We start from the raw sequence: 18,425 nt of genomic DNA, 5'->3' as shown, positions 1-18,425 counted from the left end.
AGCCTGGTGATGGGTATTAAAGAGGGCACGTTCTGCATGGAGCACTGGGTGTTATGCACAAACAATGAATCATGGAACACTACATCTGAAACTAATGATGTAATGTATGGTGATTAACATAACAATAAAAAATTAAAAAAAAAAGATTATTGGTCTCTGAGTTTCCTTTCCCTGCATTGCTGCTTGGAAATTTCCTTCAGGCAGTAAGCTCTGCCAATTATGGGACTCACCTGGTTTGTTTCTCTCCTGGAGATTATAGGTTTTCACTGCAGTTGTCCAATGTCTGAAAAACAATTGTTATGTTTATTTGGCCAGGTTTCCTAGTTGCTTATGATAGAATGCATAGTATTTAATCTTTCATAGGCTGAATTCTATTTTACCTTTTAACCAGTTCATTCCATCTTCTCCCCACTCCCTCTTCTAGATTTGTGTTTACTATAGAAGAAATTGACTTCATATTCTTTTGAAACCCTAATATATATCCTTAAATCATTTGCAGATGAGGCCATCTCAGAGTATAGGTACATGCCAGATTTTACAATTTTTATTAAGATGGTATAGGGGGGTGTTCATACTTTTTTTAGTTGAGGTATAATTTGACATACAACATTGTAGTAGTTTCAGGTATACATGTTTTTATTGTTATTTATTAACTAATTTCTGTCCTAAAGGCCAAATGGCCTTTATTCTGAGTGTCACAGGGGAGACCTCTCTCTTTTTCACTCTCTTTCCAAATATGTACAACCCTGAATCATTGGAGAGGCTAAGTGGGTTTTTGTTTTTTTTAAGTTGCTTTGGGCTTGTTTTCCCTTATTTTGTTATTATTATTTTTTTAAGATTTTATTTATTTATGTGAGACAGAGCACATGAATGGGGTGGGGGAAGGGGCAGAGGGAGAAGCAGACTCCCCACTGAGCAGGGAGCCTGACACAGGACTCAATCCCAGGACCTCAGGATCATGACCTCAGCTGAAAGCAGATGCTTAACAGACTGAGCCACCCAGGTGCCTTTGTTTTCCTTTGCTAGGTTTGCTCTTTGTCTAAATAAAATTTTTGTTATTGTTGCTTGTAACTTAACTCAAAATTTTTTGCTCTTCTCATTTTTTTCATGTGAAAAATGCTTAATTTAAAAATGTAACCATGTAAACAGTGTTTTACTTCTCTGATTTTTTTTCCCCTAGGTGGTATAGCTGTATGCTGGGGAAAAAATGCAGCCTGGCTCCTCTGAAGGAAGAACTTCGTATACAAGGGGTAAGTCTTTGTCATTACTATTCTAATACATCTCCTCTGGATGGGAGTTAGAGTATGGAATTTTCCTTTATACCTTAAACTCTAAATGTGTTTGGTTTTTATTTTTTAATTTTGTAAAAGAGGCTTTTTATAAATTATTTTTAAAAGGCCTTCTTTGACAGTTAGAGAAAAGATGGAGGAAAACAGGATGGGTACAACATCAGAGAGATACCAGAAATCAGAACACCTGGTTCTACCTGTCACTCACTCCACATCTGACTGCTTTATGATCTCAGAAACTGATATACGTTAGCGGCCTGTTCTGGGTTACATACCTAGTTATCAAAGATCAGCTAGAACTAGAATGATACTCCTGCAAGTTTGCTTCCCTTTATGGTGCAGTCCACATTAATTCAGCCCCTTGCTTCTCTTTTGAAAAGCAGGTGGCAAATTAATACTGCCTCCTGACTCCTCTCCCAGTTTATGGTGTTTGGGCACAAGTAAGCGTGAGCCAGATTACTTTTCAGAGAAGGGGGTCAAATGTGTGGTCAGTGGTAGAGACCAAGCTTCTGATTTCTGGTTTCTCTCAGACATTGTACCCATCCTGATTTCCCTATCACACCTTTTCTTTGTTAAAATTCTAACAGCAACAAAGTAGTTTCATTTTTTTCCCCCTAAAATCTGATAGACAAAAGGGAGACTGCATAGCTGTATCTAGCTAGGCTTTGGTGGCTCTTTTTCCAAAAAGAAAAGAAAAGAAAAAAAAACATTTGAATCATTTACCAGTGGTTCTTTGAAGAGCTGTGTTATTTTGGGTGTTTTGAATATTTGGACTTTGAAACCAGAACTCTATAAATTCTCTCTAATGTTTTAGGAGAGAAAAAAACAAAACACAACTTTGTTGGGAGATAATTTAGATAGCTATGCATAACTGTTTTGGGATAGTAGTGTTTGTTAACTGATAAAAAGAAAAACGAACACATAATTAATATGAGGCAACAACCCAAAACATACTGGTAGAATTACTTCAATTTGATTAAGATGACATGTTTGTTGGTTTCAGGTTCCTAAAGTCACCTACACTGAGTTCTGTCAAGGTCGGACAATGAGATGGGCTTTAGCTTGGAGTTTTTATGATGATGTTACAGTACCAGTAAGTAGAGACTTTGCTTTAGCTTCTCCAAATGCAAGCGCATGATGGGTTTTAGTAGATCACAAATGAACTAAATCTGTACTGCCTTGGTTTCCTTGAAGTTTGCCCCAAATGCTTATTTCGGAATGGGAAGTGGTTGTGAAATAAGACAGTCCTGGGGCACCTGGGTGGCTCAGTCGTTAAGCGTCTGCCTTCGGCTCAGGTTATGATCACAGAGTCTTGGGATCGAGCCCCGTGTCGGGCTCCCTGCTCAGCGGGAAGCCTGCTTCTCCCTCTCCCATTCCCCCTGCTTGTGTTCGCTCTCTTGCTATGTCTCTCTCTCTGTCAAATAAATAAATAAAATCTTAAAAAAAAAAAAAAAAGACACAGTCCTAGAAGGCTGACTGTGGTGACCATGGAGGCTTTCTCTGGGTTTGTGCAACACAGTGATTCTTGCTCAGCATATATAAATGAATTAGAAATGTGTCTTTTGGGAATTAAAAATTCAGGTAATATAACCTGTAGAAACACCTTGCAAATATAATTATTCTGCTGGATATTCCTTAAGAATTGAAATTGAAGGGTGCCTGGGTGGCTCAGTTGGTTAAGAATTGAAATTGAAGTCTGTTTATTTTGATACTTTCATAGAGAAGCTGTTTCCTGTGGTTATTGGTGAATACAGAAATTGCTCTTTGGGGTTGCAGGCTTTTGATATGTAACATTTAGGGATCATTCCAGTAAAAGGTTCTGTGTTAGCTTTAAAATTACCAGTAGAAAACTGGTCAGTTTTGAAGCTGGGTGATAGGTCATTATTCTAGTCTCTCTACTTTGCATCTGCTTAAGCTTGAACATTTTCTGGAATAGAATATTTTTGTTGTTGTTTTTGTTTTTTAAGATTTTATTTATTTTGAGAGAGAGAGAGTGCACAAACGGGGGGGAGGGGCAGACAGTGAGGGAGAAGCAGACTCCCTGCTGAGCAGGGAACCCAGTGCGATGCGGGACTCGTTCCCAGGGTCCTGGGATCATGACCTGAGCCGAAGGCAGACGCCCAACCGACTGAGCCACCCAGGTGCCCCTGGAATAGAATGTTTTAAAAAATAATTTGTTCTATACACCAAAAACTAATGATGTAATGTATGGTGATTAACATAACATAATAATAAAAAAAATAATGATAATTTGTTCTACAAACTTCTCTTTGTCCTCTGTGCTATTGTGTGTAAAGAAAAAATACTTCTGAACTGGTTAGACTGAATAATTTTTCTGGGCTGTACTGAGAGGTGGTAATAGAATAGCATCTGTTTATTCTCATAGTTCCTTCACAGGAGTGATCGACCTTGTTGCTGGAGCCATGGTTCTATGTTAAGTTTATGCATACATTGCTCAGCACTGTACTCCCGTAGTATTTGTGGGGACCTGGTACCTGGTCCTCCCGCTTTCTGACTCCCTGTCCATACAATATGCGTGTTCTGGTTGCTCCTCTCCCAAAGGCTTAGTTGCACTTGGTTTTTCAAGTCATCTTAAATGTTGCTGTGTCTAGAGCAGTAGAGACATGTGCAGAACCACAAGCAGACAGCTTGCAGATGTTTCTTTTCTTTTTTTTTTTTTTTTAAGATTTTATTTATTTGCGAGAGAGAGAATGAGAGACAGAGAGCATGAGAGGGAGGCGGGTCAGAGGGAGAAGCAGACTCCCTGCTGAGCAGGGAGCCCGATGTGGGACTCGATCCCGGGACTCCAGGATCATGACCTGAGCCGAAGGCAGTCGCTTAACCAACTGAGCCACCCAGGCGCCCCAGTTTGCAGATGTTTCTGAATACATGGGTTCACACTGAAAACTCAGCCTGTCCTTTCTGCACTCTGCTACTAGGTGTGCTGCTGCGTTGAAAGAAGTCTGCCAGGGGCGCCTGGGTGGCTCAGTTGTTTAAGCGGCTGCCTTCGGCTCAGGTCATGATCCCAGAGTCCTGGGATCAAGCCCCACGTCGGGCTCCCTGCTCAGCTGGCACCTGCTTCTCCTCTGCCTGCCGCTACCCCGTTTGTGCTCTCGCTCTCTCTCTCTTTGACAAATAAATAAAATCTTAAAAAAAAAAAAGAAATGTGTCTCCCAGTCAAGTTTGAATGACCTATCATGTAGAAGTCTATACCCACCTCTGTACAATGCAGTAGGGAAACTAGAAGTCAGTGTTTGAAATGTCCACTGTTTAAAAAGATGGTCCTAATTTTTTTTACCTCCCTATAGGATTATCCTTTCTGTCATTTTCTAGAATATTGGCGTTTTCACACCAAATTGTTAAAATCCTTAGTAATGCCCTAGGTTATCCCTCTGTAGACACTGGGTTATCCCTGTGCAGATACTAACAGTTGCAGGAAAGTGGAACTGCGCCTGTTTCCAAATGCTTTCTGTTTAATCTGCTTCCTACATTTGTTGGCGCCGCAGGTGGAAGAGCTTATGATGGGCTCTGGCACTTTCCGTGCCATCTCAGAGCCCAGAGTTACCTTTGCCCTCTTGGATTAGTAGCCATTTCAGATCAAAATATCAAAGGGCACTATGTTTCTGTGTTAGCAGAATTAGCTTATTTTGAAAAGGAACCTTCTCCCTCCTTGTCTTTTAGGCCATGCTTGAGCCCTATTTGTAGTTTCAACCATCAAAGAATGCCTCTTGCAAAGAGGCATTCTTGCAAAGGGCCTCGGGTTTCTCCCATGCCAGAGTACTCCCTCCCCACCACTACCCTCAACTCAAAGCTGTTAATAATGCGTTCCCAAGTGTTCCATTAGGTGCACTCAAACTGCTACAGGGAAAATGGCAGTTTCTGATTTGCAGTAACCCAGCAACAGTTTCTTAGCACTGGTTCCCTTGATCAGCAGCTGCTTTCCCAGGGGTAGTCCCAGGGCACTGGTGAGGTTTTCAGTGGGCTGTCCTCTTGGTTCTCCTTCCCTCCACCTGGACCTCTCCCCACCCCTTGCGTTTTGAAATGCTTATCTGACTTTTTCCCCTCTTGTTCCTGTTAGGAATGGGGAGATAGGATGCTGCTTTCAATGAGAGGAAGCCAAGGACTAGAGCTAGTTAAGTAGAAATATTGACCTACTTCCCCACCCCACCCCCACTCCTGCCTTTTTAGGGTAAATGTGCAAGTTACTATGGCAACTTCTGTTTTCACTTATCTCAGGCCCACTGACTCTGTCTCTGTTGGTGCTGAATGCTAAAAAAAATTCTGATTCAAGTGCCTACACTAAGTCCATTGCTCTTGTCTGGATTTATTTTAGCAACAAAAAGATGAGTCTTAGTGTTGATGGAATTTTTGTACAATCATTCCTGACTAATGATGAATATAAGGAAGCATATTGTGAGGACTGTTCTTTACAAATTTAACAAGCCACTTAGAATGTCTCTGTCCCAGCTTCTCCTCTAATTGCTCAGGGTGTTACTTTAGCTTTGATTTGCTTTCAGAAGTTTAACACTTGTTAAAATAAGGAAAAATAGTGTGGTCCCAGGAAGTTGTGCACTCTTGGTATGAGCATTGCTCTAGAACTCTGGTTTTAAGAAAATTATCCCCCTGTGTTCAAGACATTTCTTTTAAGCCTGGAGACTTTCCTGTCTAGGGAGTAAAACTAGAGGGATTTTGGAAAGCAGATGGAGGGAAGGGGTCAAATTAATCAGGTAGCCTTGTTAGTGTCAGAGCTCGGTTCTCCTGGCAATACTGTCCTTACTACTGCGTAGGTATTCACACTGGTTCTAGATAGATTAGGGATTCTGTATAGGGTGCCACAGGGGGATGACAGCTGGGGCAGATGTCAGGTTGGTACTTCAGGCCTTGCTCTCATTTTAACCAGAGCTGATCTGCTTGCATCGATGTTACGTATTGATTTTATTTCTTGAAAAGATTCTGCTGTTAAATGGTTTGAAAACCAGTACTATACCAGGCTATATAGTAGGCTGTAAAACAGATGCAGTGATTAAGGAGCTGATCTTTTGAGCAAAACCAGAGCCAGAGTCCAGAAGGACTCTTTTCTTAGTTACTTATTAAGTATGACCTTCATTGTGATAATACCGAAGAAAAAACACACCATTTTCTGTCCTTTCAGTGACAGGTTTTATGGGTGGGAAGCACAAAGCATTGCTACGGAATTATAACTGAGTAAGTGCTGAAATGAATGGTCAGGCATTAGGGAGTTCCCAAAATGAAAGCAGTTCTGGCTGGTCTAGTCAGAGCTGACTTCATGGAGGAGTTGTCAGTATCTGACTGGTGCTCAGTAAGTTTTCTTTGAATGTTGAAAGGAATGGTGTAGGGTTTGTACTAAGGTGCAACATTGTGAACGAGACATTAATAGGTCTAATAGATTTGAAGCACTGGAGATAGTCTCTGTTATTTGAATGCATCACACACATTAATGTCATTTTTATTTAAACCTGACAACAATCAAGTGAAAGTAGATGGTATTATCCCCACTTTCTATATGAGGAAACTGGGGGCTCTAAAAAGTCAGGTTAGTCCTCGGGTCGCCTGGGTGGCTCAGTTGTTAAGCGTCTGCCTTCGGCTCAGCTCATGATCCCGGGGTCCTGGGATTGACCCCCACATCAGGCTCCCTGCTCAGCGGGAAGCCTACTTCTCCCTCTCCCACTCCCCCTGCTTATGTTCCTGCTCTCACTATCTCTCTCTCTGTCAAATAAATAAATAAAATCTTAAAAAAAAAACAAAACAGGCTAGTCCTCAACCATGCTAACATAATTATTCATTTGTTTTGACCCATGTTTCACCACAGCAGTCTCAAAAAGTTTTTTTTATCTCTAATTCTTAAAATTTAAATGCAGTTAATTAACATAATGTATTACTGGTTTCAGAAATAGAGGTCAGTGATTCATAAGTCTTATATAATACACAGTGCTCATTACGTCATGTGCCCTCCTCAATGTCCATCACCCAGTTACCCCATCCCCCCACCTCCCTCCCCTCCAGCAACCCTGTTTGTTTCCTATGATTAACAGTTTCTTACGGTTTGTCTCTGGTTTCATCTTGTTTTATTTTTTCCTCTCTTCCCCTATGATCCTCTGTTTGTTTCTTAAATTCCACATATCAGTGAGATCATATGATAATTGTCTTTCTCTGACTGATTTATTTCGCTTAGCGTAATACACTCTAGTTCCATCCACATCGTTGCAAATGGCAAGATTTCATATTTTTTGACGGCTGAGTAGTATTCCATTGTATATATACACCCAATCTTTATCCATTCATCTGTCGATGGACATCTGGGTTCTTTCCATAGTTTGGCTATTGTGGACATTGCTGTTATAAACATTGGGGTGCAGGTGCCCCTTTGGATCACTACATTTGTATCTTTGGGGTAAATACACAGTACTGCAATTGCTGGGTCATAGGGTAGCTCTATTTTCAACTTCTCCCGGGTGGCTCTATATTCCAGTTTTCCAGAATGGCTTTACCAGCTTGCATTCCCACCAACAGTGTAAGAGAGGGTTCCCCTTTCTCCACATCCTCTCCAACATCTGTTGTTTCCTGACTTGTTAATTTTAGCCATTCTGACCAGTGTGAGGTGGGTATCTCATTGTGGTTTTGATTTGTATTTCTCTGATGCCAAGTGATGTTGAGCATTTTTTCATGTGTCTGTTGGCCATTTGTATGTCTTCTTTGGAGAAATGTTTGTTCGTGTCTTCCAGCAGTCTCAAAATTAACATTACCATCAACAAAATGATTTGTGGAAATAACTATTTTGTCCTTTTTTCATTTCTTTTGTCCTTGGGGACTGTCTCCTGATAGATTTTAAAGTCATTTGGAATGTTTCTTTGTGGGTTTATGCCACCAAGCCCATACACAGTTAGTGGATTCATTTGTTTCATTTCTTAGGGATTTCTTTTTGTGAGCTATTTAATTTTGTAATTGTGAAAGATACATGGCTTCAAAGTCAAATCTCAAAAGAAAAAAAAGGTATAGTCAGTAGTCTAGCTTCTCTTGTCTTTTTGAAACATCCTAATCCTTCACTTCTCCATGGGTCATTATAATTTATCCTTCCATTGTGTGTGTGTGTGTGTGTGTTTTAACATAGGAAATGTACATGTAGGGTTCAGACCACCACGACTGGTTGGCTCAGTTGGAAGAGCATGCGACTCTTGAATTTGGGGTCATGAGTTTGAGCCCCATGGTGGGTGTGGCAATTACTTTAAAACAAAAGAAAGTCTTGGGCGCCTAAGTGGTTCAGTCGTTAAGCGTCTGCCTTCGGCTCAGGTCATGATCCCAGAGTCCTGGGATCGAGTCCCACATCGGGCTCCCTGCTTGGCAGGAAGCCTGATTCTCCCTCTCCCATCCCTCCTGCTTGTGTTCTCTCTCTCGCTGTGTCTCTGTCAAATAAATAAAATCTTAAAAAAAAATCATTTAAAAAAAAGTGATGGGGTACCTGGGTGGCTCAGTCAGCCTTGGGCTCATGTCATGATCCTGGGGTCCTGGGATCAAGCCCCAGTCAGACTCCCTGCTGGGCATGGAGCCTGCTTCCCCTCTCCCTCTGCTCCTCCCCCTGCTCTCTCTCTCCTGCTCTCTCTTAAATAAATAAAATCTTCAAAAAATAATAATAATAAAAAAGAGTCACATGCTCTATTGACTTAGCCAGCCAGCCAGGTGCCCCGATTTCAGGACATTTTAAACAATAACCTGTCAGATTAAGATAGCAATAGATATGCCCACGGAACTGTTTGTTAATAAGGGAGTTACACCCTTAGACAACAAAATACTCAATCTACTTCGTGGCAGCAGAGCTGATACACATTCAAATAAGGCATAGTTGGTAAGATAGTCTGACTGTCCCTCCCGGCACACCTCCTGTCAATATTCTAGTCAGGTGTCACTCTTGGCCCTTGGCTTTCTTTCTCCAAATAGTGAGAGCCTGTGCAGAATCAGAGCTCCCAGGCATTCGGCTTGTTTCTGGAGGGCCGGGCGGGCGGAACGCAGCATCAGCCATTCAGAGTTCAGCAGAGCAGTAAGGACTCCACTGCAGTGGCCAAGAGCAAGAGCACTCCTTTCCCCTCAAGACCATTCTGGAGGTTGCTTTGTCAAAACAAGGAGGCTGTGGCTACATGCTCAGCAGATCTCTAGTGAATGACTCCCATCTTTTCCTGCAGATCCTAGGGAGAACTTAATGATTCATGTAGCTGTGGCTTCTCTGGGAGGTTTTGCCTTAGCTATAGTTAACAGGCAGCATAGCAGGTGCTACATGGATTTGTGTCAAGTTGTACCTCATTTGAAAGTCTCTTGACTGATTGCGTCACTGAGATCTAGGCATTAAACTAAGAGGGAGGATTCAAGAGATTTATAGACAGCCCTGCTAGGTAAAGCATATTTTAAAATTTAAGAACTGTTATTCAGTTTATGGTTTCAATCTGCTGTATTTTCAACTATGCAACAAAATAACACTTGAGGCCCCTCCCACTGATCATTATTCATTAAATCCTTGTAATTCAAAAGATACAAAGCCAATATCCCCTGTGGGGTCTAGAGTTCCTCATCAAACTTCTTTCACATTGTCCTTTCAGCTGGGGAATACAGTAGTACATCTTCTAATCCAAAATTAGTTGTAAGTTCACCTTCCAGTTCTTCACATTAAACTGAACTAGCTGTTGTAAATAAGCTGTTGTTTTACAGTTTAAAATGTTGAATTATTTATGTTATCTTGCCTGCTTAAAGTACATTATGATAGTTTGAGTATAGCACTCTTCATTTAAAATATTTGTGGTTTTGGGTGCCTGGGTGGTTCAGTTGGTTAAGCGTCTGCCTTCAGCTTGGGTCATGATCCTGGAGTCCTGGGATCGAGTCCCACATCGGGTTTCCTGCTCAGCAGGGAGTCTGCTTCTCCCTCTGACCTTCACCCTGCTCTTGCTCTCTCTCTCACTCTCTCAAATAAATAAAATCTTTAAAAAAATATAAAATATTTGTAGTTTGAGATCATAAGCATATTTGCAAATAAGTTCATCTCAATTGGGAGAAAACAGACAGTTTCTATACTAGTGTTGAGGCAGGGTATAAAATTACCTGTTACTAGAGACCTGTGGGGTTGAATTTAAATATTAATTTCTCAAGGCCTACCTCTGTATTTTAGTCTGGCCCTGCCTACTAAGAAATTTCAGTACAAACACGAGGGGGAAAGGAATGATTGCTGTAAGCCAAGCTTATGATAAACTTCAGTCATTTAAAAACTTTGAGAATTTCTAGGGGCCGCCTGGGTGGCTCATTGGGTTAAGCGTTTGACTCTTGATTTCGGCTCAAGTCATGATCTCAGGGTTGTGAGATCAAGCCCCGTGTTGGGGCTCCACACTCAGCAGGAAGTCTGCTTCTCTCTCCCTCTTCCTCCTTTCCCTCTGCCCCTCCCCCTGCTCTTGTGTGCATTCTGTCTCTCTCAAATAAATGGGTAAATCTTTTTAAAAATGTTTAAAAACTGAGAATCTCAGGACGCCTGGGTGGCTTAGTCATTTAAGCGTCTGCCTTTGGATCAGGTCATGATCCCAGGGTCCTTGGATCGAGTCCCGCATGCTGAGCAAGGAGCCTGCTTCTCCCTCTGCCTGCCACTCGCCCTGATTGTGCTCTCTCTCCTTTCTCTCTCTCTCTGACAAATAAAATCTATTTTTAAAAAATACAATAAAAAAATAAAAACAGAATTTCTAGATTATGAATTATCTGTCTCTTGAGTGCCTAGTTTCTATAATAGAATAAAACTGAAACAGTCCTATGTATATGTACGTGTGTATTAAAGCAATTCACTAAAGGGGTGCCTGGGTGGCTCAGTCGGTTGAATGTCCGACTCTTGATTTTGGCTCAGGGTCATGGGATGGAGCCCAACTGACTCTGAGTTCAGCAGGGAGTCTGCTTGAGATTCTCTCCCTCTGCCCCTCTCCCTGCATATGCATGCACATGCACTCCCTCCATCTCTCTCTCAAATAAATAAATGAAATCTTTAAAGCAATTCACTGAAAATATTCAGAAGTACCAGATTTATCAGTTGTCCATTACATATGAAAAACTGGCCACGTGCCAGGTAAAGGAGCTGTGTTTGAGATACAGAAGTTTTCATTTTCATCCTGGGGTAATAGGGTAATAAATTGCCTATTTTGTTATTTCTGACTCCCTCAGAACTTGGAAAGTGGATCCATGATAGAGCTCTTACTAGGTTTGGTGAGGATGCATTTCTTTCCTCTAAGTTCTAGAAATGATAATGAATCCTTTCTTTTTTTTGGAGAAAGAATATTGTAGGCCTGCCCTAGCATGACAAATTGAGAAACAGCAACATCTTCACTATGCTTGTTGGAATTTAAGCACAAGTGATTACCATCTCTGTCAGAAAAGATATGAGGTGCTGTCCTTTTAGCCATATTTGTCAGTGACCTTTGGTGTGCTGAGTGGGCTGTCAGGGATGATCCTGTTACCTGTCCATAGTAAACAGCCTTGGATATTGGGGAATCTGGTTCTTGTCCCCCATCCCCCTCCTATACACCACTAACTTTCTTCCTCCCCAGCTTAAGCTCCTTAGTGAAAAGTACTAGACTCTCAGTAGACTGTAGGAGTTATCTTTCTTATGTTGGGTGATTGAGTAATAACAATACTTCTGTGTTAATATCAATATGAATTTCTCTCATCTTGTCTGAAACGTTAATTGAACAAGTTCAGACTCAGAGCTTGGAGTCCACGATTCATTTTTCAAGGACAAGTTCTTTTTTTTTTTAAGATTATTTATTTATTTATTTGACAGAGAGAGAGAGATAGCGAGAGCAGGAACACAAGCAGGGGGAGTGGGAGAGGGAGAAGCAGGCTTCCTGCCGAGCAGGGAACCCGACGCGGGGCTCAATCCCAGGATCCCGGGATCATTACCTGAGCTGAAGGCAGACGCTTAACGACTGAGCCACCCAGGCTCCCCAAGAACAAGTTCTTAGTCATATACATACCCTTGTTTTTGGTCCTTTTCTTTTTTTTTTTTTTTTAAAGATTTTATTTATTTATTTGACAGAGAAGAGCGTGCAGGAGAGCTCACAAGTGGGTGGGGAAGGGCAGAGGGAGAGGGAAAAGCAGACTCCCCGCTGAGTAGCAATGAGGGGGGCTGGATCCCAGGACCTTGGGATCATGACCCAAACCAAAGGCAGAAGCTTAACTGACTGAGCCACCCAGGCACCCCTGGTCCTTTTCTCCTAAGCTTGTTTTCTAGCGTTCTTTAATTTCCTTTTTTTATTTTTATTTTTTTAATTAATATCTGGTATAAAGGGAGAATATAGATTATTTCTTAGAAATATGATCTAGAAGTTTTCTTTTTTTTTTTTTAGATTTTATTTATTTATTTGAGAGAGAGAGAGAGAGAGAAACAGCATGAGAGGGGATAGGGTCAGAGGGAGAAGCAGGCTCCCCGCCGAGCCGGGAGCCCAATGCGGGACTCGATCCCAGGACTCCGAGATCATGACCTGAGCCGAAGGCAGTCGCTTAACCAACTGAGCCACCCAGGCGCCCAGATCTAGAAGTTTTCTAGCATAGAAAAAACTGCCTGTTTTGTTGTGTATTTATGAGATGTGGAGTTGTTGGTTAGTTTGTACAAGGCCTTGCAGTAAGTGGACCTGACTGTGTGTGTTCGCATGTGTCGGTGTGTGTCTCCGGTGGGGTTGTGGTTAGCTACACCAGCACTGAGGGGCTGCTGCTTGCGGGAGGGTCTTCAAAGCTGTTAAGGTGTTTTCTCTTTATGAGTCTTCTCCTTATAATCCTTACCTGCTCATTTTGACCCTAACCTTTAGAATTATCTTCATTTTTTAAAGTTTTGATAAATTTTGCTGACAGGTACAGATCTGTCTCTTAAAACAAAGTGTTCATAATATATCTGGTCTTAGCTAAGAGTCATTAAAAAAATTTAATAAATTTTGGGGTGCCTTGGTGGCTCAGTCGTTAAGAGTCTGCCTTCGGCTCAGGTCATGGTCCCAGGGTCCTGGGATCGAGCCCCACATTGGGCTCCCTGCTCGGCGGGAAGCCTGCTTCTCCCTCTCCACTCCCCCTGCTTGTGTTCCCTCTCTCGCTGTGTCTCTCTCTCTCTCAAATAAATAAGTAAAATCTTAAAAAAAAAAAATTTAGTAAATTTTTACCTTTATAGAAATAAGTTTTAAATACAGCAATGTCATTTCGTTTTTAAAATGGAACTTGAGTCCCTCTAGTGGGTAGAGTATAATGCACTTCCTAAGCTTGAAATTGGAAGACGACAGTCTTGAATGATGTGGAACTGGCTTTTAAATCCATTCTTCTTGTCACTACTGGTGTCTCCTCTTCCAGCAGAGGCAGTGCTCAGCTAACTGTTGGCTTGGTCCTCACGTTAGCCAAGATTCAGCAGGCCTCCTTCTCTGCCCATGTGACCCTAGTGGCCCTGGGCATTCCTCGCATGTGATCTCACAGGCTGTGGCTAACAGCTGCTTTCCTTCAAGTCTCAACAAGTATCAACTTAGACTACATATAGGAGATTTTAAACCATGCAGTTTTTATTTTTAAGATTTTATTTATTTATTTGAGAAAGAGAGCATGAGCGGGGGAGGGGCAGAGGGAGAGGGAGAAGCAGACTCCCCACTGAGCAGGGAGCCCGACTTGGACTTGCGGCTTGATCCCAGGACCCCCGGGATCACGACCCAAGCCAAAGGCAGATGCTCAACTGAGTGAGACACCCAAGTGCCCCTAAACCATGCAGTTCTTTAAAGAAGAGAACACAGTGCTCCCAGCGCCCTTGAGTTGCCATGAAATAAATAATTGTACAGGTGTGTGTTAGGCACAACACATAGATGAAGAACATTTAGTAATTGGAGGGTGTTATATACCGATAGCCTATGGCAAAGAACCTGGGTTTGGGGTTCAGTTCTAACTTTGCAAATTACTAGCTATGTGACCCATCTGATATGGTTACATATCTTTGTATCTTAGTTTTCCTTTCTATAAAATGACGAGGTGATAAATCTGTTTGGCAGAGTTGTTTTAAGTATTGAAAGTAAACGTGCAAAGGCCTTTTTGTTTTTAGTGCTCTGCATTTGGTAGTAGAAGTCATGGAAATGTCCCTAGTTGAGTTCATTGTAATGCATGGGATTTGATTATTTGGATTACTTTCCCTTCTTCCCCCATGCCTTCTTTTTCTTTCAGTCACCACCCAGTAAGCGAAGAAAATTAGAGAAGTCAAGGAAACCCATTACATTCGTAGTGTTGGAGTCTGTGATGAAAGAATTGTCCCTTAAAGCATCATCGTCCCTGGGCTCTGAGACAGTGGAAGGCATAGTAGTTGTGACAGCATGGATTGAAAAAATCCTCACCGACCTGAAGGTACCTGGTTAAGCACATTGAAGAAGTACCTACAACAATCTCTTTTTTCCTTCCTCCTCTTTTTTGTTTTTTTTTAAAGGAGTTTTGAGAGGAGAAAAGTGATTTCCTCTAAAATTCTGTTTTTCCTCCAATAGGTCCAGCATAAGCGAGTTCCCTGTGGAAAGGAAGAAGTTAGCCTTTTTCTAACAGCAATAGAAAACTCCTGGATTCATTTAAGGAGAAAGAAAAGAGAACGAGTAAGACAATTGAGAGAAGTTCCCCGAGCTCCTGAGGATGTCATCCAAGCCTTGGAGGAGAAAAAGTCCACCCCCAAAGAGTCTGGCAGTAGCCAAGATTTGGCCCAGGGCCCCGGGGAGAGTGTCCCATGTGGGCCTGCTTCACAGGAAGGCGAGTCTGCCACTGTTGAGGGCCATTGCTCAAACCAGGATCTCCTTTCCCAGGAAGAAAACCCAGAACCCATGGAGGATGAAAGGAATGAGGAAAAGGGAGGGATGGAGATTTTGGAGAGTTGTAAAGGCTCTAGCAATGGAGCCCAGGACCGAGAGGCTTCTGAGCAGTTCAGCAGTCCAGTGTCTGAAAAGGGGAGCCATCTCCAAGGAGTGGCTGGACATTACCTATTCAAGTGTTTGATAAATGTGAAGAAGGAGGTGGATGATGCTTTAGTTGAAATGCATTGGGTTGAGGGCCAGAACAGGGATTTGATGAACCAGCTTTGTACCTATATACGTAACCAAATTTTCAGGCTTGTTGCTAGTTAATTTCTTGCACAGTTGGGAAAGTTTCTATAAAGTAGCCTGCTTTGGGGTGGCAAGAGGCATTCCACCGTAGGCCCACTGATAACATTATGTGCAATTATCTTTAAAATAAAATAAATCTATTTTAAAACACTCCCCACTCCCACCCCTTTAAAGTTATTGGGCATTAGTATGGTAGTTCATGAGGAAAAATTGTTACCAGCATCAACAAAAAGCTATCCGTAAACCCAGGAGGGATTTAAACCTGACTTAAGCTGACCACCTTAGCTTTAGGCTGAGGCCGAAAGGATTGTTTTTGGAGTCTGGTCTGGGTCGGAACTACAGAGCATCCTGCTCGGTCATCCCTAGTTGCTTCTTGAGGAGGGGTGGCTTTCTCGTTCTCTGAATGGAGGCAGTACATCGGAGAGATAGGCCCTGTGCCCACTTCCAGAGTCACCTGCAAGACTTCTCTGGGTACATAGGATTGGTTACCCCTGCGTCAGTCCTGAGGAAGGAACTGGCCTAATGGTAGGTGGTGGGAGAGTCAGGGAGAGAAAGCTTAGTAATGCCAGGAAGAAGGGCTGACCTGGGAGGGCGCCTGGAAGCGTCACATTCCTGATTCATGTCTGTTTTGATGGTGCTTATTTCAGAAAACAGAATTAGGTAAGCCAAACTCCCACCAGATGTGACTGAGACACAACAGAATGAAGCCATACTCCTACCTCCCCTGTTTGAAAGTACGGTTTTGTAGTGGTTTTACTGATGTGTATTTTTTCTTTTTCTTTTTTTTTTAAAGATTTTATTTATTTGAGAGAGAGAATAAGAGAGAGCACATGAGAGGGGGGAGGGTTAGAGGGAGAAGCAGACTCCCCGCCGAGCAAGGAGCCCGATGTGGGACTCAATCCAGGGACTCCAGGATCATGACCTGAGCCGAAGGCAGTCACTTAACCAACTGAGCCACCTAGGCGCCCTATAATTTTTTTTCTTTTGACATTTGAAGTGGAGCTTTGTTTTATTTTTAATATAAGAATATGCAGAATTGAAATCTGTCAATCCCGTTTGAATCCTGGGATTCGGGGGAATATTTCCATAGATCTGAATGGATAAATGACTGATGATAGAAATAAGAAATGGAGCAAGATAGTTATGAGCAGTAGGTTGCTTAAGAAAGTCTCATCTATTGGCAGAGAAGTTGTAGCTGATCATATATTGCTTTTTGTGGGTTCCCTTGTAATCTCTTCGGTGCTTACCTGTTCGCACTGGAAATTCTGAGGCCAGGGTGACCATGTTCTTAAAACATGTTTCTCATTGGAATGTCTCAGGGCTCAGCAAGAATACCTCTGGAAAGGGGGTTTCTTTTTTTGTTGTTCTCTTGGTGTCTCAGTTACCCTCTGCTGTGTTTAACTTTCACACCTTGCGTTTGATTTTATACCAGTGGTCCTAAGGCTGTGTCTAGACTGAACTCTTGAGTACAGTGCCAGAGCACCTTCTTATCCTCAGAGAAGACTGGGGCTAAGTAGTTAAGCCATGCTTTTGAAAGGTGGCTATTGGTTAGGGCAGAAAACTGATGAAATTGGCCTGTCTTGGCAGTACCTAGACCCAGCCCTCAGCAGAGATAAAAGAACTAAAAATAGGACTATATTGTACTTCCCTCTGTCAGTAAAGACAGAGCTGCCCAATAGAACATACTAACTAGGGCGCCTGGGTGGCTCAGTTGGTTAAGCGACTGCCTTCGGCTCGGGTCATGATCCTGGAGTCCCAGGATCGAGTCCCGCATCGGGCTCCTTGCTTGGCGAGGAGTCTGCTTCTCCCTCTGACCCTCCCCACCTCATGCTCTCTCTCTCTCTCATTCTCTCTCTCTCAAATAAATAAAAAATTAAAAAAAAAAAAAAGAACATACTAACTAGTGCTCTTCACTAGAAGTCCAAGGACCTCTAGAGAATCCATAAACCTCCTGGATCATTTCAGAAAGCTCTGTGAACACCCCCTCCCCCCACCCCTTCAGAGAGAAGAATCTCTGACAGGATGAGAAAACCAGTACCCAGGGTCACACAGAGTAGCATGTGCTCATTAAAGATTTGGAAAATGAGAGTAGAAAACAGCAACAGAATCACCCCTTGTCGCAGTCTTATGACCATTATTGTATTTTAGTGTTTCCTTCTAGTTTCTCTGTAGATGATCTGGGTGCGCAAGGGTGTGGGCTTAACTTTGTACTCATGCTGTGTATTTAATTTTATATTACACTTCTCTTCGTTTAATGTCTTGTATTTTTCTGTGTTAGAACAATAGTGTATTTACATACATTCCCTGCCTATTCAAAATGCATTTCAGGCACAGTACTAACTTTCATTTAAGTCTGGTACTGAGGGCTGCCCGGAAAGTGCTCTGTGTGACTGGAGGCACAGAAGATGCGTCTTGCTTCTCTATGTGTTTCAGTGCTCCAGGTTTAAGGCTCAGTGTCCTGGAGGAGGTTTTATAGGTGGTGAGCTCACGCTCTTAGAATTTAAAAACTGAATGATGAGGCTTGAAGCTTCCAACTAGAGCTGTGAGTGTCTTCTTTGTACTTGGATCTCTTCGTTTTCTTCTCTGAGGAGAAAGTTTATTTCTGTCTAACGAGAGAACATTGAAGACATTTTTAAAAGACATCCAGAAATTATTTTAATTATGCATATATTTTATAATTGCGTGATGTGTGGTAGCATACACTCTGGTATAAGGGAAAAAGGAATTTTTTTTCTTTTTTCTTTTTTTAAGATTTTGTTTATTTATTTGACAGAGACCACAAGCAGGGGGAACGGCAGAGACAGGGAGAAGCAGGCTTCCCGCTGAGCAGGGAGCTGGATGCAGAGCTTGCTTGGTCCCAGGACCCTGAGATCATGACCTGAGCCGAAGGCAGCCACCTAACCAACTAAGCCACCCAAGCGCCCCGGAATTTTTTTCTTTCAAGAAATAGATTATTCGGGGCACCTGGGTGGCTCAGTCATTAAGCGTCTGCCTTCGGCTCAGGTCATGA

At 42.3% G+C, this 18,425-nt stretch overlaps 1 protein-coding gene across 1 annotated transcript in view; it reads left to right on the top strand.

Moving 5' to 3' along the window:
• METTL16 (methyltransferase 16, RNA N6-adenosine) overlaps nt 1–18,117 on the top strand; it is a 58,255-nt gene extending 40,138 nt beyond the window's left edge. The window contains exons 6-9 of the mRNA XM_081805990.1: nt 1,146–1,250; nt 2,293–2,382; nt 14,502–14,678; nt 14,813–18,117. Of these exons, the coding sequence (XP_081662116.1) occupies nt 1,146–1,250; nt 2,293–2,382; nt 14,502–14,678; nt 14,813–15,436 (996 nt within the window). The 3' untranslated portion in view covers nt 15,437–18,117. The remainder of the gene's footprint in view (nt 1–1,145; nt 1,251–2,292; nt 2,383–14,501; nt 14,679–14,812) is intronic.
• Nucleotides 18,118–18,425: the final 308 nt, after the last annotated feature.

This window comes from Leptonychotes weddellii, chromosome 15, assembly GCF_054177405.1.
Source record: "Leptonychotes weddellii isolate Sample4059 chromosome 15, ASM5417740v2, whole genome shotgun sequence".
Classification (NCBI taxonomy): Eukaryota; Metazoa; Chordata; class Mammalia; order Carnivora; family Phocidae; genus Leptonychotes; species Leptonychotes weddellii.
Note: the sequence above shows the minus strand (reverse complement) of the source record. Positions and strands in the feature narration are given on the sequence as shown.